This window comes from Lolium perenne, chromosome 6, assembly GCF_019359855.2.
Source record: "Lolium perenne isolate Kyuss_39 chromosome 6, Kyuss_2.0, whole genome shotgun sequence".
Taxonomy (NCBI): Eukaryota; Viridiplantae; Streptophyta; class Magnoliopsida; order Poales; family Poaceae; genus Lolium; species Lolium perenne.
Window position 1 is genome coordinate 50,622,620 of NC_067249.2, and position 22,152 is coordinate 50,644,771.

A 22,152-nucleotide genomic window follows, 5' to 3' on the forward strand; every position below is an offset into this window, starting at 1 on the left:
GAGGATCTAGCAATACTCAAGGAATCACAAGGAACCACCAAGCTTAAAGCTTTACTCCGATTTAACCACCTTAATTAATGCGCCGACCATAACTTTGGTAACAGGCAGAAGGATTACTAGAGGAAGATGAAATCTATCAAGAGGAATCTTTCTCTCTTGCAGGTTACTTGGGTTCTTAGATATAAATAGGAAAAATCATATCCACTTATCACTTTTATTTCATCAGGCACATTCACTATCACCATGAACTGAATCACCCCGCGCCTACCTTTTCATCTGCAGAAACCCGTTTATTTCTTATTAGCTGTTTAATTTTATGCACTTCACTTTATTGCATTATCAACACTCCAAAATCCTATCATTTACACTCACCATTTTCCATTTCAATTCTTGCAATCAATTCACCTATGACTTGTGACACCTTGGGTGTGACAAAAACATCGCAGATAAACATCCTCATACGCTCCTTGCTGGGACACGATATAAAAACCGAAAATAATACTTCCACGAAAATATGCACGAATTACCATGTGTTCTTGCAGGCTATCACTGCCGGCGGTAGGCGCATTGCTACAAGGGCTTGGCAGCGCTGCTCCCAGGATTTAGGCACGATGCTGCCATGGGAAGGACGACGCTATTGCAACGACGTGGGATGCACTGGGTGAGGAGGTGCTTCCAGCACCGAGACGCGGTGCTACGAGCGCGGACGTGCGCTTCTACGATCGTCCAATCACGGTGCTACGAGCATCGAGGGGCGGTGCTACCAGCGCCCAGGGACTTTTGCTGCAAGGTGGCGAGGATGGCGCTACAGCGAGAGCTGACGATCTTGCTACACCAGCGCACCGTGCGGGGAAAGGAGAGCAGAATTACATTGTCAGTCAGAGTTCTCTCGCACGGGGTGTGTGGGGAGAGGTTCAGAGGACATGGTGGGGAATTTTTCTTCAATCATAGTGAGATTTTTTCTATGGTATGGTGACGTCCACGTGTGCTAGTTGACCGATGGAACAATCTTATCTCAATCGAACATCCTGCACATCATGATCGGACGGTCTGGGAGGCAGGGGATCGGAGCGCACGATCCCCAGGGGAAGCTTAACTCTCCTCATTAATAGAACACATAAGTTCTCTCTCAAGAAAAAGTACATCCCATGAAGCAGTTGCTTCAGGCGGAGCCCAATTGAAGCGTCACTTAAAGCCGAGAATAGGGACACCCGACCTACAACCTTATATGTGGGTTCTAGTTTCTTCAGCCTCTGAGGTTTGCGGATCTCTCCTACGGCCTACAATAAGTCTCCCCACAAACCAAGGCTTCTCAACCGGATAGAACTTTGGTGCACATGAGTACCAGTGGTTCTTTTTCAGAAAAGTAATTAAAAATCATATTTCTAAGTTTCAGAAAAATCTAAAAATAAATCATGATTTAGTAAGTATTGTATCCCACAAACGTGTAAATTTTCAACTGGAAATTATATGTATTTTGGGCTGCACAAAAATAACAAAAATGTGGATATAAGTATAGTGATTCAAATCTCCAAAAAAATCAGACTTTGTCATTTTTTATTGTAATTGAGAATTTATAGGTTAGTGGAATAAATCATTAGCTACTTTAGAATTTTGTTACATAAGTTTTTGAAATATATAAATATATTTTTCTAATTTTTTAATACAATAAGAGCACTGGTGCGGTGGTGCCCATGATTCGTCCTCAACAAATCTCAAAACAAACAAAAAAGAGTAAAGAAAAACCTAGGTTGCTCGGCGCAAACCCTGGTAGCTCCACCATGTCGTCTCTGCTGCGCTCTCCAGCCATCCGCCGCGCTCTCTCGGCCGCCTCATCGGGAGGACCGCAGGGAGGTTCCTCCCTCCGTGCGCCCTCAGCAGCAGCCCCTGCCGCTGCAGGAGAGGGAGGAGCGACCGTCCGCCGTGGTCTTGGGCTCCCGACCGTGCCGCGCCGCCACCTCTCCGGACAAGAGCAGAACGGCAAGCCTCCTACTCTTTCCACCGATCAGGTGAGGAAAATACCCTAAATCTCTCCGCGATTTCCTTTACCTTGCGAGGCACTAGCCTTTTCCAGTTACTGATGCCTGTGACGGTTGCAAATTACCAAAATGTCACAGTTGCTAGATTATCACCGAATTGACACTTTTTATCTGCAGGCAAAGCTTCTCCATCCAACAAGTTCTTTGTTAGGATTCAATATCTAGCGCTCCCTCTGATCCATAATAATTGTACTAAATCCCCGACACTTATTATGGATGGGAGGGAGTAATGAAAGTCCGAACTATTTTTCCTCCATTCTATTTGTTATTTTTGAGTGACTTGCAAAAAAAATCTAATCAAAATATTATATAATTTGAGAGATAAAAAAGAAAAAGACAAAAAATGAGAAGGTGCGTGGACCGCACCTGCTCCACCACACTTTTCCCCATTAAGTATCCAAATTGTACATCTTTTGTTCAGGTTGAAAGTGTCCCTACAGGCTACAGGGTCCTTCTGAAATCTATTTTTCCAATGCACTGTTAGGCTTAGATACCACATAATCCCGGATGCATTGTTTGAAGGCGTAGCCATAGCATGCTTAAGTGCTGAGGTGCCCCGGGATTATGAGTGGTCTGCCTTGCCCACTTCACAGCTCTCCAGCGAGCATCCTGGCATGACTCTGATTTCACATTGCACTGGTGTTGTTTTGAGGAAGAAGGGATGCTGGGGCAAGGGAGTTGGGGACATAAGGAGAAGGGAGGAGATTTAGGGTTGTGTGCTGCTACCATGAGGAAAGAGAGCAGAAAGTCTGTTGCGGCTGTGGTGAGAGTATAGAGGAATTAGGTCATGGGGAGGAGTATATCACTAACTGGGCGTTTGGCAACGGGTAAATGTATAAATATTGGCCCCAGTCTTTCTTATTTTTGCTTGCAATGTATGCGTTAAACTGCTGATTGTTCTCTGTGTGCAATGTCTACGGCATTTCCACCCTCGCCTTGAGCGCTTATAAAAGGTAAGGCGGGGGTTAGGCGCCTCGCCATGCAACCTTGAAGACAATTCCCCAGTGGTTCTGAATGCTGTGAACAACCTGCGATATATTTGATTCAATGGATTGTCATCAGTCGATTTGTCCTCCCAAAACCTGGTTTACTCATTTGACTCATGGCTTGTCATCAGTCGATTTGTCCTCCCCAAACCGGGTTTGCTCCCACTCTCAACTTTTCTTTGCACCAAGTGAAGAAGGTATCTTTAGCTTTAATGAGGCCTGACTAAAATGATTTTTCTGCTGTGATCTTTTCCCCTGAGAGAGTGGTATCACTTGGTATTTTCTTATATACCAGCTGTTTCAACATGTCATATTTATTTTCTAATTATTTGTTCAACCAATTTCGCGTTTAACGTTCATGGTTCTTAAGTCCAATACCCCTGAGCCTTGGGTTGACCACATGGAATATTCTCTTACAGAAAAATTGCCTTGGGACCCTTAAAGGTTTTGTAACTTGTTTAATACTGTTTGATTCCATTCTGTCAGACAGATTGATGACATCTCCATTCATGTTATGCAAGTTTTAGCATTTTTCTGAGAAAATAACGAGCTCTTTTCAGAAATCCTGAAATTATATTCTCTAGTAAGGTTTTAGGCAACAACGACGACACTACGAGGTCTCTCACTTACAGCCGGCTGACAATACTATTTGATTTTCTGGTGGTGTGCAGATCAATGTGATAAATCAGAATCTGAAGAAAATGCAAGCTGCTATGGACAATGGATTAGTTGTATGTGGAACCATTAGATTGTAAGTATTAGCCCCAAAATTTGCTTAGATGCGCTTCTAACTATGTAATTGGCGTATCCTTATATATTCAATACTTGCGAATACAGTCTTCTTGAGGAAGGCAAGCTACGCAGTCCGTTTGTTCAGTGTGCGTGGATGCTTGGTGTTACTAGCTTGCTTGGTTTCTTCTGCCGGACAAGTGATGAGTCAGCGAAGGGAGGCTAATTCGGTATTCTTGGCGCTTTTCTTTTGATTAGTACTAAAAACATCGGCTTCTACTTACGAGAATCATTAATGCATTTTATGAGTACAATTACATGCTGACCTTCATCCAGGCGCTTTATTGTCATCTGCAGACCGTAATTTGACCTGAAGAAGGGAACCATTTCGAGAAATGCCTGAGGTATGCCTCAAGGATCTAGATGCACCTGAAGAGTATTTTTTGTTTTGTTTTGATGGTATTAATTAAGGGCACTTGTTAACCTGTTTATGAAAAAGACTGCGTGTCTTCCCTTTTAGCAACAGAGGAGGAGTCCCATATAACTCCTGGAACGAGTTGCTGTGGCACTGTTTGCATATCTAATCTCAACTTATGTTATTATCGATCCAGGTTGTATATGAATCTAAGTGTATCTGATGAATTTAAACATGTTTAATCTTTAACCCAGGTTGTATGAGCGAGTTGCTGTGCACTGTTAGATCAGTATTGTTTGGTGTTTTCGAAGAAGGTTCCCAGTCATGATTTCACAATCAATTATGTGTCATCCTGCTGGTTTTATGCATACTGTTGGAAGAATATTAAGATCCACATCCAAGTAATAATATGTTAAAAATATCTCGGAAAGTGTCTTTGACACATGGGCACCAATGCTCTCTTGACTTTCAGATTTTTGAAAATTTCAAAAACTCATATTTCCAAGTCTCAAAAAATTATGGCGTTAAATATATAGATAGATATATACGGGAGAGGTGTATGAAAAAAATCCGCTAAAAATATTTTGTATTTTGAACAATATGAAAAAGACAAATTTCTGACAGTAAATGGTAGTAAAATAGTATTACAATACTACATCCTTTTGTCAGAATTTTTTTTGTATATTTTAAAATACAAAGTATGTTTTACTGGGATTTTTTTGCATACACTTCTCATGTACATATCTATCTACATATTTAACATTATAATTTTTAAAAACATAAAAAATGTGAGTTTTTGAATTTTTTAAAAAACTGAAAGTAAATGGAATTGGTATCCATGTGCACCAAATCCCAAAATATCCTACTTTCATCCTTCCCGGTTCGTCGTGCTTCACCTTCCTTTCTCCTTTCTCCGTGAAAGCCATGGACATGTGAAACGCTGCGACTTGGCCACTACACCTGCATTTCAGATCACCTAGCTGACACGAGGGGGGAAAGCCGGAAAGAATATCTCGGCGATGCCCAGTGCATGCCCCCTACTCAATGGAACTCCAGACTGCACAACGCCCGATGATGGATGGATCAATTGTCACGGCCGGTATGTACACACAGTCCGAGCATAAGCGATTTAGGGTATGTCGAATAATTGATCGCCTTCAACCCACGTGCCCGAAACACCGATTTAGGCCGGCGCAACCCAATAGAGTGTCCGGCATGTCGAGCTGGTCCCCTCTACACATGTGTTGTTGTGGAGGTGTTGGACGCAGCGCGGGGTCGTGACGACTTGCGGGCTAGTTGTGCCATCGGCAGAGAACCGAAGCGCCACACCTTTTCCTTAATGGTGGTGATGGTTTACAAGGCGAAAGCAGGTGAGACGTCCCGTCGGCGTTGCCCCCCCTTCACGTGTTGTCGCCGTTTGTGCGACACCACTTCTTCCTACCCTTTTCCCCACCGCTTCCCTGCCTTTCTTCGGCTCATTCCGTGCCGCCTCCGCCTATAAAAACTCGCCCTCCCCTCTCTAGCGCCACCACAATCGCTGTTGTAGTTCTTCCACGCATGCTTCCACAACCCTAGCAACCCCTCCACCTCTCCCCACATGCTCCATGGCGGGTTCCAGGGGTCACGGGCGCCAGGTCCGCAGCAGGGCTCGCCATGGTCGATCACCATCCACCGTGCGCTTGTTGTCGCAGATGAAGGAGAAGACGAAGTACTTCCACGGCATTGAGTTCTTCGACTTCGTCTTTCTCATCATTGAAGACCCTTTCCAGCAAAAAGAGGCTCCCGAAGAAGTTTGCGCGATTTCTCGGCGGTCGGCCGAGGTGCAGCTGCAGTTTTTGCTGGTGGCCCATCGAGATCCTATTCGATGGGCAAGGCCAAATGTATCTCCGCAATGGTTGTGACCAGTTCTCCCGTGCCCACAACCTGGAGGTCGGCTGCTTGCTAAACATCGTGTACGAAGGCCAGAGTGAGCTTTGCGTGAACATATTTGACAACACCGATGTGACGTATGCATTACCATGATAACTATGAAAGCGACGACGGCGACAACAACGATGCACATAAGCCTCTAGGTTAGCAAGTGGCAACAACGATGATTTGGTAGCTATGTTTTACTTCCATTTCTTCCATGTGAACGATTGAATCATTAAAAAAATGTTAACAAAAAATGCGTGGGGCCACGGTTTGGTACGCGTCCCAAAAGCGGCACCACTAAGTGGCATACCTCATTCAGCCGATCCGATGCTTTTGCCGGATGCCGTTTAGGGGACGTGACTAAAGATGCTCCTACCACGTCATAGGTAGATTCTCTCGTGTTGTTAGGACGTCATTGGCCCATTGCGCTTCTAGGATTTCGTATGGTCAATTGCTTCACTAAAATATCATATTATTGGCATTTACTCTTTGTGTCCACAGATAATTGTACTCTAGATATATCTTAAATCAAACTTTATTAGTTTTGACCAAGTCACTAGAAAAAGTAGCGGTATTTATGATACTAAATTAATATTGCTAGATTGATGTTAACATGTAGTTAAAAAATATACCAATTTAATGTCATCGTATGTTGGTACTTTTGCATAAAAATTCAGTCATTAAAAAGATTAACTTCCAAAAAATTAAAATCGTGCTGACGGAGGGAGTAGAAGTTGGAAAACGTTTTTTTTTGTGTGAATAGAACACTAACATTAAAAGAAACAGCAAACAGTGCAAAACACCCCAAGAAAAATAAAAATTACAACGAGATCCTTGAGAAGCTCTTCATCTTTAACCTTCAGACCGTGTCGACGGCATGTTGCCGCTGCCACTCCTCCCTGAGTCGGCTTGACGTTGTTGGTTGCGGACGGGAAGTCGCCGAACGAGTCAAGAAGACCATATCCGATCCAAAGACGAAGAAGAAGGATGAACTACCGCTGAAGCTCCTTGACGATCCGAAGATCTCCACAACCAGACGAAAAACTCGAAGACGACACCACTCCCACAAGCCTCTCGACGTTGCCACCGAGATGGGGTTGAAGAAAACGTTCTTTTTATATACAAAAAAATAGAAACTCCCTTTTTTCAATATTGCTTGCAATGGCAATATGCACCTATGAGCAAAATGTAGACACAATATACTATGCTATGGGTATAGCCATGAATTTGTTCGTTTGGTTTGAGATGAACCTTCATACATACATGATAGTCCATGTTGACAACACTTCTCCAAATGTTGTCATATTACAAGTTTGATATTTTTCCTGGAAACTATTGCCCCTGCGCGTGGTGCAGTTGGGCCAGCCCACTTGCGAGTTGGGACTTGGGACCAGTTCTCTTAAAAAAAATTGTTTCTTCTGATTTCGCTATTTTTTTTCTAGTTCCTCAGTTTTGCTGTTTATGTTTGGTTTTTTGTTTTTTAGATGGTTATTGTGAGCTTTTAAAAAATTTGGAACTGTTCAGATTTAAAATTTATCCAAATTTAGAATTTATTCAAATTTAAATTTTGTTCAATTCTAAAAATGCTTGAATTTGAGAGAAAAGAACAGTACATGTTAAATGTTTGAATTTTTTAATTTAAAAATCTTTTCAGATATAAAATTTATTTAGGTTAAGAAATTTGTTCAAATTTTATTCAAGTCTAAAAAGTTCGAATTTGATAGAAAAGTACAGTACATGTTATTGGGCTGTTTTCGGGAGAGAGCCCAGGGGGAGGTGTTCAGTACGTGCGCTATTCCCGCACGCACCGGAGCGAGCGACTCCTCGACGTCGGGAAATCCCTGCGCCGTCGCGAGCCCTAGTAACCAACCCTACCATGTCGTCTCTGCTGCGCTCGCAGGCCATCCGCCGCGCTCTCTTGGCCGCCTCATCGGGAAGACCTCAGGGAGTTTCCTTCCTCCGCGCTGCCTCAGAGGCAGCCCCCGCTTTTAGCGGAGAAGGGGGGGCCACCGTCCGCCGCGGAATTGGACTCCTGACCGTGCCGCGCCGCTACCTTTCCGGACAGAACGGCCAGCCTACTGCTCCTCCCCCAGATCAGGTGAAGATATGCTCTAGATCTCTCCGCGATTTCTTGTTGGATAAAATTGAGTATTATCCTAGCCTTTTCCAGTTACTGATGTCTGTTGTTGCAAATAGTCTTTGTGGGTCACGGGTTAGTGCACCACATTACAGTTTGGACCTTGCCTACATATCACTATCGCATGGATCAGCTTGCGGTAATAATTTGCACTCCAAGTTTCACCACTCTTTGTAGGTAGTAAATCATTGTATACAGTAATAATGTACTCATGTTGCCCGCGGTTTTGAATCAGTAGTTTGGTACTGAAAAGCTCGTTGAAGCTTAAACTTTAAACTTTGTCTCGAATCATGTGGCATATAGTTCATGTGAGATGCCCCATGTATGTAAAAAAAACATCTTTTTCTCTTCAGGGTTCCATTGAGATTCCTTGCTTACTGGAGAGTGTGAGTACACTTCATTTAGCTACAGAGTTGGTTTACCTAAATATCTACGATGCAGTTCCATTTTTTCTCCCAAGAATGTTTGGTTACAAACTTTAGTAGAAGAGATGAACTGATTTTCGCACAATCATGGTCTGTATTTTTCCAAAGGCCCATTATATTAAATAATTGAGGGATGTGGTCTCTAATCTCACTATGGCGGACTTGTCTCTGTCGTTGCTCCACGTGCATCTGCATAAGGACAGATTGATCTCGTCAATCTCCTATCCACTGTCGGCTGCTCCATATTTTTCCAGCAGACTTATAGTTGTCAGTCATTCTTCTTCATGTGATTGTCACTGTAGATGATCTTGAGGTCACCTACAATCAGTCGGGGCCTAGACTTCACTTGGTCTTCAGGGTAACATCTTCTCCTGCATGAAATGTCTATACATTGTTCTTGGATGCCTTTTCAGTTTTCACATTGTTCAGATTCTGAGGGTCAAGGATAAAAACGATTTGTTGCAATCAGCATGCCCACCAGAAAAAATTGGTTGCATACATTTATGAAATTTTGATCTTACATCCAGGTTTAGTTACACTTACACACACATACTGTTTCCCACAATGTAGATTTTGTAGGTGATGTGAGAGTATAAGTCCACTCAGGTAGTATGTATTTTTTTTTTCAACTAACACCCGGTTGTAAGATGTTACTTTTTGCTATCTTTTGTTTGTATGTTTGCCGTAGCACTGTTGAATGTTTCGATGGTGTACAAGTTCTGAAAAATACGCAAGAAGTTCTGTAACGTCATGATATGTATACGATTTTATATGGACACCATACAATCATTTGGGTTAAGTTTTTGAAGAGGCAACATAATGCCATTTTTTCAATCACTCAATTAGCCATCTTACTCTTTTTTTTCCTATGATATTCTAGTGATTTGTACCAGATTTTGGAAATCTTTTCAATTGTTGAAATCTTTGGATCATTGTATAAGTGGTTTAGTTCTCATTTTTTAGATACTCCGTATCATATATTTCCAGTTTCTGCTTTTTTTTTCAGATTCGGGTTTTCAGCATAGGGGGCATATAGAAATATAAATGATTCATAGATTGTCGAATTTCAGTTGCCTTTCTGTGTCATGGAGAAACAAATGCTTTGTAGTCCACCAAACTTCAGATTGTGCTCTATTTGTATCTAACCAAAGAGGTCAAGTTCAGAGATTTGCCAGATGGTGTTATAGATTTTGGTGAAAGCAGTGGGAGAGTATCCCACTGCACATAAATCTAAAAAGAGTTATGTGTACAATGGAAAAAGTCCTAGCTGTGTGATGTGATCACTGTTATTAGTTAAATAATTAATTATGAATCTTCGAGAAGATTAACATCTACACTCCACTAGGCTGATCAGTTTTTTATAATTTCATTTTGACTATTGAAGTCAGTGTTGTTGTTTCAATTTAATGACGTATTGACGATGGATAAATTCAAGCCATCACTGATTGTTGCAAGTTTTGAGCAGGCTGGTCAGGCGCTAGAGCAAGTTCAGCAAGTGGAGGAACTAGCTCAGCAAGTGGAGGAACTAGTTCAGAAGGATGTTGATACATTTGTGGAGCTGTACAGAGAAATGCGCATTGGGGACCATGGCTATTTTGAGAGGTATATTGTTGTTGTCACTCTTGTAGAGAGTTCATATGCAAGGTTTTTTCTTTAGAGATGTGGCCTCATATCAACTACGTGTACATTTCAGGCTTTTGAGTAACAGTGGGGTGCCCAAAAGCCCATCTCGTGATCGTTTCGTTTGGAGCTGTCAACTTGGAATCATATTTGCTGGGTCTTGGATGGCCGGTTACCTGAAATCTGAGTGAACCTGCATGTTAAAGGTTTGTGAGAAGAGACGTAGTTAATTAACTGGCTTAGCTGTATGTATTTTTGACCGTGCTGAACGGAATAGCCTATGTTGAATGTATGTACTTTGGCATTCTTCACTGCAACTGTCGTAGAAATTCACGCTACTATTACTACTAGTACTTAATTTCAATCTGTTCGGTGGCACACAGTTTAGATGGCAAGGGTTGCGGGATGTGGGCACACAGTTTTGCCTAAACCAGCTTTAATTTCAATCTATTCGGTGGCTCCTTTTGCACTAATTTTTCATTTGCAGGATGGTATGCAGGCACCGCTTGCAGCCCTAACTATCTCTTCACAACTTGTTTTTCTTTTCTGTTTGAAGTCTCTCTGTTGTTATTGAATTACTATGCCACCTTAGAGTTCAGCTGAGGCCGGTTACTTTCTTTTGTAAGATCTATACTACATTAATCAGGAAGACATCACTAACATAATACAAATGTGGACGGCTAATTAGTGGACAGTCTTGTCAGTGAATATTTTGACCAGAAAGCAGAGCCACAAATTTTGTAAGCACAATCTCAAATCAATGAAAAAATCGTTAACCAAAAAGCTACAGCAGCTTCAAACAAATTTTGCTTCGCCAAAAGCTTCCAGATTGAAATACAATGCAAAGGGTTACAAAATAAGCACTAGTGCTTAAACGAAATTTGATTTGGGTGAAGCAAAACTGTATACTGAAACTGGATGCTGCCAGATTTTACCATCACCTCTAAAACTGTATCCTGAAAATATTGCAAGTATTCATACCGCTCGAACACCAAATCTCGGCCCATAAGCTGGATGCAGGTTGCAACTCGATATGAACGTGGGAGTTTAATCACCATTCGTAGTTACTTCCATAGTTCTGGAAAATTACACAACAAGAAGAAGAGAAACTACATACAGAAAACAGGGACAAACCCAAATGACATACATACATCAACGGTACATCCATGGACACCCAAAATAAATGGAACCAGACCTACTTCTGCCCCCTTGAACCACTTGGCCCCAAACTCACCAAATCAGATGCCTGTATATCATGCATTACGGATACTGTAGCTGCTGTTGCGTTTTGATCTCGGTTTCCCTTCTAAGTTCTAAATAACTTACATGAACGAAAATAAAATAAAGTAGTTGCGTGTAAAATTGTTCATTCTGCCCTCACTAACATCCTCTAGACAAACATGCTCTACTGCCAATCAGACTGCGGGGAACACTGAGAAAAAAACTGATTTTCAGCAAGGACTTGCATCAACGGCAAAAAAAAAAAAAAAAAAAACCTGAAAAATTGTTGCTGCTGCCATGACTTGATGTAATTCTGAAGCACTTTCTTCACTTGCCAGTTGCCACCCCACTGGAAAAGTTACTGTTTGAAGATAGCTTGATTAATGTGCGAAAAAAAACAGAGTAAACCAATCTGGAACTCTGCACTAGTCCTATGTGCTATCAGCCTATCACTAAACTACATGTGAACTATCCACTAAAACTTGCTACCACAAACTACATTTCTAGTACCACTACAATCCATCCAGCACATGTAAGGCTACACCTGAGTTAGGACTACAAAGAACATCAGTACTTCCACTAAACTACGACCATCACATCCCATGCCATACTTTTCACGTATGTGATAGGACTAAAACTATGTCTACTAGTAAACTGCACGTGCTTTGCACGCTCGCCAAAATATACGACATTGTATTACCTTATTAAGGCAGAATAATACCCGGGATGATTCGGAAGTTGGGTACCACACTTGTTTATCTAGAAGTAGCAACGACTTTGGGTAACTCTGATTTTGCATGACTGCAGATATACATCTGCATGAATATTGATCTGCAAACTATTCAAATGTGTCGACCATACCAACAATAAGTATATATCTCGCCAGAAACATTGATTTGAGCCTTCAATTGCTAGTATGTGTACGTTTTGGGCTGTTTATCTAATTCCAAAAGACTTAACTAAAACTACTATCAATTCCAGTGGTGCATGAAATGACCGAGAAAGAGTCGTGACCATTTTTTTAATCATATCTAAAAATATTTCTATCACATCTTAATAATTTATTGATTTTTTTACCATCTCACGAAATATTGCATGACACAACAAATATTTTCATTAGCCAGGAAAATGTTACCATCATACAATAACATAATGTGGCCAATTGCAAGAATCTATGACACAGGAATTGGTTTCCATCACAATAAGACAATACAATGACCCGAAGGGACATTATTAAACTTGCGATGGTTGGGTGCTAAATTTTATGACTCAATAAATGTACAACATACTCCCTCTCTCGAAGACTATAGGGTTCCTTTATATTTCGGTCAACGACTTACAATTTAACTATGACTGTTTTTGTAATATGTTCAAATTTTTTGCATAAATATATATTGAAAGAGAATTGCAAGATAAGCGCACCGATATCATTTTTAAATTATCAGCCCATAAACTTTAGAATATATTTGTGGCTAATATGTGCATCAAAGACTGTATGAAAAATCGTTCCTTATATTTTGGGAATGGACGGAGTATATTCATGTGAAAACTCGTTCTTTATATTTTGGAATGGAGGGAGTATATTCATGTCAAAAATCGTTCCTTATATTTTGGAATGGGGGGAATATATTTGTGGCTAAGATGTCTTGTCTTAGAACGCATGCAATAAAAAATTATTATATTGAAGAATTAACCTTGGGGAATTGCAACAATGTAATAAAAAAAATATTTAGTATATTTCAAAAAAGAACCAAAAAAATTATAGCCTCTTAGTTTTACATTTTTTGACCTCAGGTAATTATACTTGAAATAACGATATAAAATTGTTACATGGTAGAGACTATATATCTCTGGTATGCTGTACTTATATAATAGCCTATACAATGGTATCTTGTTCTCTTCCTCTTTCTGAAGATTTTTTTTTGTAGATCTTGTCTGAAGAACCATTTACCTGGTAAGACCGTTCAAAAAGAGATCAGTTAAGGTCTTGGGCTAAGTGTGGACTTAGTGCCTTAGTGGTAAAATGCTCATATTTAATGGTACCAACCAGGCCATGACGCGACAAAGCAAGTTAGAGGATGCATGCCACATGGATGGGGCCCTCAACCTAGCAACCGAATGCTGATGTGGATTTTTTTCTCTTCGCTGGCGCAGTAGACAACACCCGAACTATTCAGAAACTTCAGCAGAGTCCGGGCGCGCGGGAAAGCAGGTGGCGAATCCGAGCGCTTACGGCCGTTAGATCAGGTGCGTTTTGCTCTGATGAACGGCACGTAGGAGCTTTGACATGCAAATCAACGGCTCGGATTGTTTCAAATGTGCTTTGAGAGGAAGGTTGTGGAACAAAGTGGTAAATCCAAATTCGAAAACTCGTGCTATATAGTGGTATAGATATAGATGATAGCACTAGACTCCATCTGAACTAACACTGAACTGTATCCAGCAAGAAATGTCAATCCGGTCATCCCGCAGAAAGAAATCACAACACCAACCAGTGAAAGAAAGAGGAAGCCCATGTATGTGCTAGATAACAAAGGAGGAAGCAGATAAGAGCACTGTGGTAAATTTCAAGACCACTTGCTTGGGAGTACAACAGTTTCTTCCCCTGTCATGTCAAAAATAAATCCAGGCACAAGTTACTGGCCCTTTGTACTGATTAAATAGCACTAAAATTGGGCGTGTAAGCCGCAGCCCCTAGGGAGTAAACTCGTTTTTGTGAGCCACAGCATTCGGCGAACCCACAGTCCTCACAAATATCTGCAAAACTTGGTACGGTCCTGGCCCTCACCAGATTCAAAATCGAATACCAAAAATGAAGAGAGAAAATTAGTGCTCCAAATCAGCATCGCAGTAGGGACTAGGGACACAATCTTGCAGGCACTAACCTGTATAAACATGGGAAGTTCCGGCAAAAAAGAAGCAACACCAAACCGACTGGAGAGGAAAATAACCAAACCCTTGCTGCATAAACAAATAGGAGATTAGGTGGAAAATCACGCCTCCAAAGTCCAAAACAATGAACAAGCCATGTAGAAACATAAATGCTTACATTCACTCGCTCTCACTCGTGTGCCAAAACATAAAGCACCTGCACCATGTGATGTGGTCACATGTTCCCATCCGATTGGTCTACCCCACCCGCACTGGTGGCAACCACACAATGTGCATTGTGCAACGAGTGATCTGACCACACCAGAAGACATAACGAGGTCGACCATGATTCAAAATTGTGTATATTATACGGGGCCGGTCCATACACGATGGGGCCCCGGGGCAACACCACAACTTGGGGGCCATGTCCACACAAAAGTACTTAAATGATTTCCATTGCAATAGTAAGATAACCAAGATTTTTCCCTAAATAAAACATAACGAGGGTTTTAGTATAGCGTGCAGACGTACAATTTGATGATCTCAAAACTAGTTGATTCTCACTTTCAAAAGTTTAGGACTACCATCGCGGGGAAAGTGTGAAATCTCGCACTACGGCGCAGCACAACTTGGTCCACATGATTTATGTTGGCAACGGTGGGTAGAAATTTAAAAAAAAAAGACGTTAGTTGCCATTTACCCTGGCAACTTTGGAAAAGCGTCGCCCCGAGGAGCATGGACATGATGGCCCACTAGAAAAGTTGAAATGTTAACATTTGCTTCTGCATCAGATTCTTCATCGAAGAACAACAATTTTGATCTTGGAAGACAAATTATAACTGTTTCTGTTTAAAATATATTGAAATCGCATGTCTTTGTTAGTGTGCCTATTCTTTCCAACACAAAATAAGAAAAACTGCATATCACTTGAACTTGGGACCCTCCTAAATCTCTGCCCAACAATCCATATCACCATATCACCCTCCTAAAACTACATTGTTGTTCTCCTATGCATGTTCTTGTTCCAACACATGTCATATCTAAACGGCTTTGAAGGAATTATTATAGAAGGAGAATTGCAAGGTTTTCCTGCATTAATGGTAGCCACGATCAGGCCATCTCAGGAAGACAGTGCAAGCGGCGGCTCTGTTTTCCTAGCATGGGGCTCTGTTTTGGGGGATGCATTTAAAAGGAGTCATGCATACACAACACAGTGCGGTTGTGGGATTTTGTTATTTTCTTTTCGGTTCATGAACCAGGGCCCCTGCCGCTCGGGGGCTCAGTGCAGTCGCACCTTCTGCCCAGGCTATGGGCCAGCCCTTTATATTATCGCTTTGTTGCTTATCGCATGGTTATCCATATAGCAGAACAGTGAAGGCAGATGCAGAGCTAAGGGGCTGGTCCGTCCTTTTCCAGGGGAGAAGACAGGCAATACAAGAAGAGAGTTAGAGGGATGCATGGTTGTGGAAGAGAAACGCAGGGGAAGACACAAAAGTTTGTCCCAACTTGTAGTTGGGAACCGCGTGCAGTCGTATCAACGCACAGATATCTAACTAATAATTAACCTAATAGTAGAGACATAGAGCTATGTCAGGTTAAGCGGCAATGCCGTAAGTGGTACCATCTGCATATGAGTGCAACTGTCTCTGCTTCTCAAGTCCCATTTTTATGGTTTGATCAAGTACCATTCTTAGTGAAGAGGTGCGTGGTAGATCAATTAATTACCATGTGCACAAATATTGAAAAGTTATGCATGTAGAATAGTTCCTCATGGCTGAAAACTTAAACTATGAGACAACCAAAGGTTAAAGGACTAATATGAATCTTTTTCTAAGTATAATGGATATGAGTCTTTTTCTTAGTAAGCATACTGGCATAAAGAGAATTTATGATGTTTCACTTGGTAAGTATACTGGCATAAAGTTTCTAAGCATAAATAGTTAAGATTATTTTCTAAGTTTAATGGATATGAATCTTTTTGTAAGTAAATATTTATTGTCCACATAACCAGGATGTTGGATCTAAACGTAAAAAGTCTAGAATTTTTGCCTGGCTAAATTTCTTGCAAGCATCTGAACATGGATATTTAGACTTTGGGCACTAACCGGAGATACCATAGCATTTGGAGAACTTATCAATTAATACCACACTAGCAGCTGTAGGTTGCGAACTGCAATGCATACAAGTTTCTGAAGTAAAGAAGCAACAAATCCCAAGGCATGAATGATCTCACATCCTATTCATTTGAGTGTTGCCTTCTGGATCAGGTATTGTAGTTGTTTTTCACTTTGCACCAGATACTGAAAAGCCAATCACTCTGCACTAGTGAGGCCAAGATAATTACCACTTTGCACAACAAAAGAGGAAAATCAAAACATTTTTTCCTCTTCGACACGCCAAACAACACTCAGTCTAGTGTCACGGCTAGTCCATGGATGCACCCACCCTGCAGCCCTAAGTGAGTCAACATGCACAGGGGAGGGAAGAGAGAGAGTGGCCAGGAAATGGCAAGTCTCGACTTGATATGTAGCATACTTGGTTTGACATGGTGTCAGGCTGGGAAACGGTTCGGTTTTGCTTTTACCTGCTGCAAAGTGCTAGATTGGAGCAGCCTCACTAGTGCAGAGTGATAAGTTTTTCCAATAACTGGTGCAAAGTGAAGAAGCAACACAATACCTAGTGTACAGTAAACTCTAGTCTTGTTTTCAGAGGATGTCATAAGTTTCCTCGGCTCTATCTCTTCCCCTCTCCCCCTCATTATTCATCTTCTCTTTATCTATCTTCCATGCTCTCATGAAGCATCCAGCAAAGAAACCACCTGCAGTCGCAGCACAAACCATCCATGTCCTTTGCATACCGTTCTGGACAAACTCAGCACGAGCATTCAAGCAGCTAGAAGAAGTAGAAAAAGACCTTCAGTACCTCTTCCCATAGAATGACCAAACGGTAAGTAGTTTCTGTGAGGCAAAAATAATAAACACTTGTCTATACCTTTCCACAATGCGCTCAAGGATATCATTTTTCAGCGAGGTCACCTTTGTTCCTCGAACTACCTCATACAGTGCATCACACTATACAAAAAGAAATATAATAGGTTTATCAAAAGTGAAATGCGAAATTTTCTAAAGATAGGAAAGCTTGAAATAAATAGCGACACAGCATCTTATGCTTTACTAGCAGCCGTACATGAGCAATGGACATTTCCTTCTTTTTAAAACTCCAACAAGAAACATACAAGTTATCAAACCATTCAAAACACACATTCGTATGGCATTCAAGTAATATCATCCGAATCATGGAAACCGTAAAACATGATATTGGTCAACGTGCTTGCAATGTATTTTATTTAAAGTTAACAGAAATCACATAATTTCATAAGAATTAAATAAATTCATACTTACACAGATCACATTATGCACAATATATATGGCTAGAAATATACCAATAAAATCAACGAAAACCATCAGAACCTCGATGTTCACCTAGCAGTTGACTACGAAAATGCTATTATCAGACAGCCTAATTAATGTACAAGTTGTGTTAAATCCGTAAGATACTGAATTTGCAAGGCTACAACTAAATCTGCAACCTTTTATCTTCCTATAAAGATCATACATATCATTTTATATTTTGAAGCAGATTATCCTTAGAAATAATTAAGAATATGCAGAACATCGAGTTCAGAAACTTAGAAGCAGTGTGACACATACTGCAAGGAGTTAAGTTCTTGAGAGGGTAGCTATGGGTGGTGGAAGGTCTGGGGCGACGGTACTTGGGGTTGGTCGCAAATGACGTTGTGGTATGGTCGATAGATGCTGGTTAAGCAAATACTAGAAGCTGCAGTGGTCGGTGCGTACCCGGCTGCATTGCATGACTTAATTTGTAGCACCGTGTCAAACCAAACCAGACCCGGACACGTCACAATAACCATGAGTAGTTGGATTTTGAGACCACCAAATGTGTGGATTGCGCTATGAAGTCCCACAACGTAAACCTCCCTTGACAGGTCGCTGCAGCTGGCAACAAGGTTAAGGAATTTAACCTCATACTCGTCCAGCTTGCCCACTTGTCGAAGATTATCCATGCCGCCTAATTGATTGGGTCTGTTGAATCTTGGGGCCAAATCGCTTGTGGAGCACTATTTAGTTTGCCCACCTATTGGTGGTAGAGAGGCGAGCCAAGTCTTGCCATGTCGGCGGTCCCCTGCCCCTTGATGAATTCCTCAGCACAAGTCAAGTAGAGCAGGGAATCTTCCTTGATATCAAAGGGTTGGAATTCCGATTTGTGGAGTTTCAGTTTGGCACCACCGACCTTGAGATGCTCGACACGATCATCAGCCTGAGCTAAAGTCATCATCCTCATGGTCTGTTTGGTTGGGCTTCTTTCTGGCTTTTAGATTTTGGCTTATAAGCCACAAAAGCACCTAAATATAAGGGTTTTTGCCTTTGGCTTTTAGCTTTTGAATGGATATTGTTGCATGATGGTATAAGCCAAACGCTAAATTTTTTTTTTTTTTTTTTTTGAGAAACACAGTACAAACGCAGACGTTCACATACACGCGTATACACTCACCCCTATGAACGCACACACGCACACCCTACCCCTATGAGCACCTTCGGAAGACTGAGCCGGCGGATTGGATCTTGAAATTGACGAAGTCACCACAGGCGCCTCGCTGTCGACGGGAACGTCGCCTCCCACTGAATGAATATTCCGCCTTTATGAGACACACAGATGTCAAACCTGGGGTTTGAACTCTGGTGGGCTGGGGGTACAACCACCCTCCTAACCACCCAACCTCAGGTTGGTTCTCGCCAAACGCTAAAATTTAGGTGCTTTTGTGGCTTATAAGTCAAAAGCCAAATTTAAGCCCAACCAAACAACACCTCAGAAGTGGTATCCTCCTTGACGTGAGCTTGGAGGCACCTGCTTGCTCCAAGTGCTTGATTGCAGCTTGGTGAGTTGTTCCGTTTTTTCAATTCGTCGATGTCCATTTCTACCTTCTCAGATTTGGTGGCGAACTTGGAGTCAAGTGTCTCCTCCAGAAGATTCTTCAGGTCGGCATTAGCAAAGGTGTCCATCGCAGCAACAACTTGGTGAGCAGAGTTAGGAACGGAGTCTCTTATACCAAGATGCCAGGAGCTAAGTTCGATCCTAAGATGGTACCTATGGGTTGTTAGAGGTCCGTGGCAAGGGTAATTGAGCCTGAGTGCCAAGTGAGAATTAATACGACAATAGGGCAAGTGGAGGCCGCGGTTCATGTGCTGAGCTCTCCACCGTAATTCTCATATCACAATTGTGAGCCATTGATATGATGAAGAACCAAGTGCGCAAGAGTAAAACAGAGGAACTATTGTACACATTGTTAAAACATATAATTCTTAACACAGAAACTCACAGTTTCACGTGGACAAACATCGATGGGTATCCAAGAATATACATGTTCTTGCTAGTTGGTACCCATCGAGCCAAGAATTCTCAGATTTTTTTTTACTTCAAACACAATTGTTGAAATTACTTTTGGAGACACTTTAATTGGTGGACAGGGTCGATACCATGCACACTGCAAATTTAGGTTACTCGTAGATGTTTAAAATGAAAGTTCAGTAAAATCACTCCAAGGTATCAAATACAGGATGTGCAGTCTGACCTCAAATGATTGTAACTTGGCAGCTTGTGAACTAGAATATAAAACTTTTCATATATGATGCATGTAAGTTGTAACTCTAGGCTCTAGCCAGCGTTTCTATATTGATTTCTTTGATCTAGATGCGGAAAGCTATGAAACTCATCAACTGCAGGGACAGCTGAGAAATAATAATTTTATTATCGTGCTAACTAAAACACAAAAAAGATCTCGAAATGAATCACACAATCAAATTGAAAGCATTCATAATGCAGAGAAGAATCACCTGATCTCATACTTTCTTCGTTCCAACAGGTGTGTCAACATGGCAAGAGGATGAACAAGTTCATAACCGTGCCATGCATTCTTCTCTACAGAATGATGACATAGATGTGTCAGGACAGGAACGGGAGTAACAGTTTCCAAACCAGCACTTAACAGACCAAGCCACCATTGAGCAAGGGAAAGAACACCTAATCAGGAATTACATGCTTAATACACAGGCAAAAAAATTTATGCTGTGTCATACGCAGTTGCCAAATTCCATGCCTGTTCTTGGTTCATGCAAATCTGAATCTAGTCGGCACTTCGCCTCTGCAAGCAGTTGCATAGTCTTCCGCAAGGTGCGGCGCAGCTTCCTTGTGAGGGCATATGAACTTTTCCATGAATACCTTCTCGGTGAGCTTGACAACTGTATCGTAGCTTAGATCACGCTTGAGCAATCCATTTTCCTTGAGAAACTTCACGGCATAATAGCGGGGTCTAAGCCGGCCCTCCAAGCTACAAGTGAGCAATGCCGGCCGATGAGCAATGTAGGCCGGTTCCAGCCCCACCTCAGAGATGAGGAATTCTGACCTGCGCTGCATGTTCTTCGGCCTCACCAGCGCGTATGGGACCTTAGACACAACGATGCCCACCTCGGCATCCGACCACCTGAACATCTTTTTCAGGTAGTCCAGTTTGGCAGCGACATCCTCCTCGCTGTGAAATCTAACAGCACTCATGGCATGCCTGAACATCCCAGACCCACAGGGTATACCGAGGCCTTGGGCACATGCCACCATCGCCTGTAAACGCTCTGGTTTCATGCCAATTACCCATGGCGTACCAATGAACAGGTTGGCAATATCACAAGCACCTAGCCCGCAATTCTGCAGGAACGCAACATTGGGCTTGACCTTCTTCGCGAGGCTGGCTCGGAGGATACTGGAGTTATTCTTGATTAGGCGGAGGAGGTTCTCGTAGGAGCCGAAGAGCGACAGGTAGTAGGGTAGGTTGGAGACGATGGATTTACACCGGAAGCAGGCGGGGACGAGCGAGACGAGGCACGCGATCTCAGTACGTGAGAGGCCGAGGCCGGTGAGCTCGACGATATTAGGTCCCAGAGTTGTGTCCACGCCGGAGCAGAGGAACAGCGGGTCCTTGGCGACGAGGGCGGCGATGTCGGCGCCGGAGAGGCCGAGGCCGGCGAGGACGGCGAGGACGGCGTCAGGCTTGTAAGGGGACTTGAGGTGGGAGAGCTTCGCGGAGGCCTTGAGGGCTCGCGCTCGGGTGAGGCCGCAGGTCTCGACGAGGTACTCCTGGATGGCGAAGCTAGGCTTCGGTGGACCGGCGGCCGCGGCCGTGGAGAGGAGGCGGTGCAGTGGGAAGATGGGAGAGGCGGGGGAAGACGAGAGGAGACGGGCGAGGATGGAGTTGCGGATGCGGAGCATGGCTGCGCGACGGCGAGGCGGTGCCGGCGGCAACGGGATGATTCCCCACGGTTTACTGGCGCTGGTGGGCGGCGTCTGCGAAGAGGAAAGAGATAATAGCCAAAATACCACTAGTTAAAACTAAAAGTGCCAAAATACCACTAGTTAAAACCAAGGTGCCAAAATACCACTCAAGTTCAGTTTTTTCATGCCAAAATACCACTACCGTCAAATATTAAACATGTTCTGTTAGTCAAACTTTGAGGTTGTTGTGACTTACCAAAACTGCCCTTGTCTTCGTGTAAGGAAAAGAATAGGAAGAAACCATCTGTTCTAGACTATCTGCTCTCATCCCCTTCTACAGAGCGGAACAATGGCGGCGCCGCCCATGTTCCGCCACCTCTTCCGCTCGCCTCCAACCCCCCGCCTAGCTGCCACTCCCCGTTGCCCCGGAGCCGCTCCATCGCACCCTGTTGTT

General features: G+C 42.5%; 3 protein-coding genes across 4 annotated transcripts; 2 read left to right on the forward strand and 1 right to left on the reverse strand.

The window, feature by feature from the left end:
• Positions 1-1,700: 1,700 nt before the first annotated feature.
• Positions 1,701-4,418, forward strand: LOC127307956 (uncharacterized). Of its 2 annotated transcripts, none has more exons than XM_051338715.2 (4): positions 1,701-2,009; positions 3,697-3,776; positions 3,863-3,984; positions 4,091-4,418. In XM_051338715.2, exons 1-3 carry the CDS (start codon positions 1,782-1,784, stop codon positions 3,978-3,980), a joined length of 426 nt encoding a protein of 141 aa, XP_051194675.1. In that variant the 5' UTR covers positions 1,701-1,781; the 3' UTR covers positions 3,981-3,984; positions 4,091-4,418. The 2 variants fall into 2 exon arrangements, with proteins under 2 accessions (XP_051194675.1, XP_051194674.1); XM_051338714.2 differs by having other exon boundaries at positions 1,702-2,009; positions 4,112-4,418.
• Positions 4,419-7,853: 3,435 nt separating this feature from the next.
• LOC127307957 (uncharacterized) lies at positions 7,854-10,705 on the forward strand. The gene is made up of 3 exons (XM_051338716.2): positions 7,854-8,181; positions 10,111-10,247; positions 10,339-10,705. Exons 1-3 carry the CDS (start codon positions 7,960-7,962, stop codon positions 10,454-10,456), a joined length of 477 nt encoding a protein of 158 aa, XP_051194676.1. The 5' UTR covers positions 7,854-7,959; the 3' UTR covers positions 10,457-10,705.
• A 9,687-nt stretch (positions 10,706-20,392) lies between these two features.
• On the reverse strand, positions 20,393-21,783 carry LOC127307958 (transcription termination factor MTERF15, mitochondrial-like). Its single transcript, XM_051338717.2, has one exon. It carries the CDS (start codon positions 21,693-21,695, stop codon positions 20,544-20,546), a length of 1,152 nt encoding a protein of 383 aa, XP_051194677.1. The 5' UTR covers positions 21,696-21,783; the 3' UTR covers positions 20,393-20,543.
• Between the last annotated feature and the right edge of the window lie 369 nt (positions 21,784-22,152).

Coding starts and splice junctions, on each gene's coding strand:
- LOC127307956 (XM_051338715.2), top strand. CDS start 1,782: ATGTCGTCTCTGCTGCGCTCTCCAGCCATCCGCCGCGCTCTCTCGGCC. Junction 2,010..3,696: donor CTACTCTTTCCACCGATCAG/GTGAGGAAAATA, acceptor GGTGGTGTGCAG/ATCAATGTGATAAATCAGAA. Junction 3,777..3,862: donor GTATGTGGAACCATTAGATT/GTAAGTATTAGC, acceptor TTGCGAATACAG/TCTTCTTGAGGAAGGCAAGC.
- LOC127307957 (XM_051338716.2), top strand. CDS start 7,960: ATGTCGTCTCTGCTGCGCTCGCAGGCCATCCGCCGCGCTCTCTTGGCC. Junction 8,182..10,110: donor CTGCTCCTCCCCCAGATCAG/GTGAAGATATGC, acceptor AGTTTTGAGCAG/GCTGGTCAGGCGCTAGAGCA. Junction 10,248..10,338: donor GACCATGGCTATTTTGAGAG/GTATATTGTTGT, acceptor TGTACATTTCAG/GCTTTTGAGTAACAGTGGGG.
- LOC127307958 (XM_051338717.2), bottom strand. CDS start 21,695: ATGCTCCGCATCCGCAACTCCATCCTCGCCCGTCTCCTCTCGTCTTCC.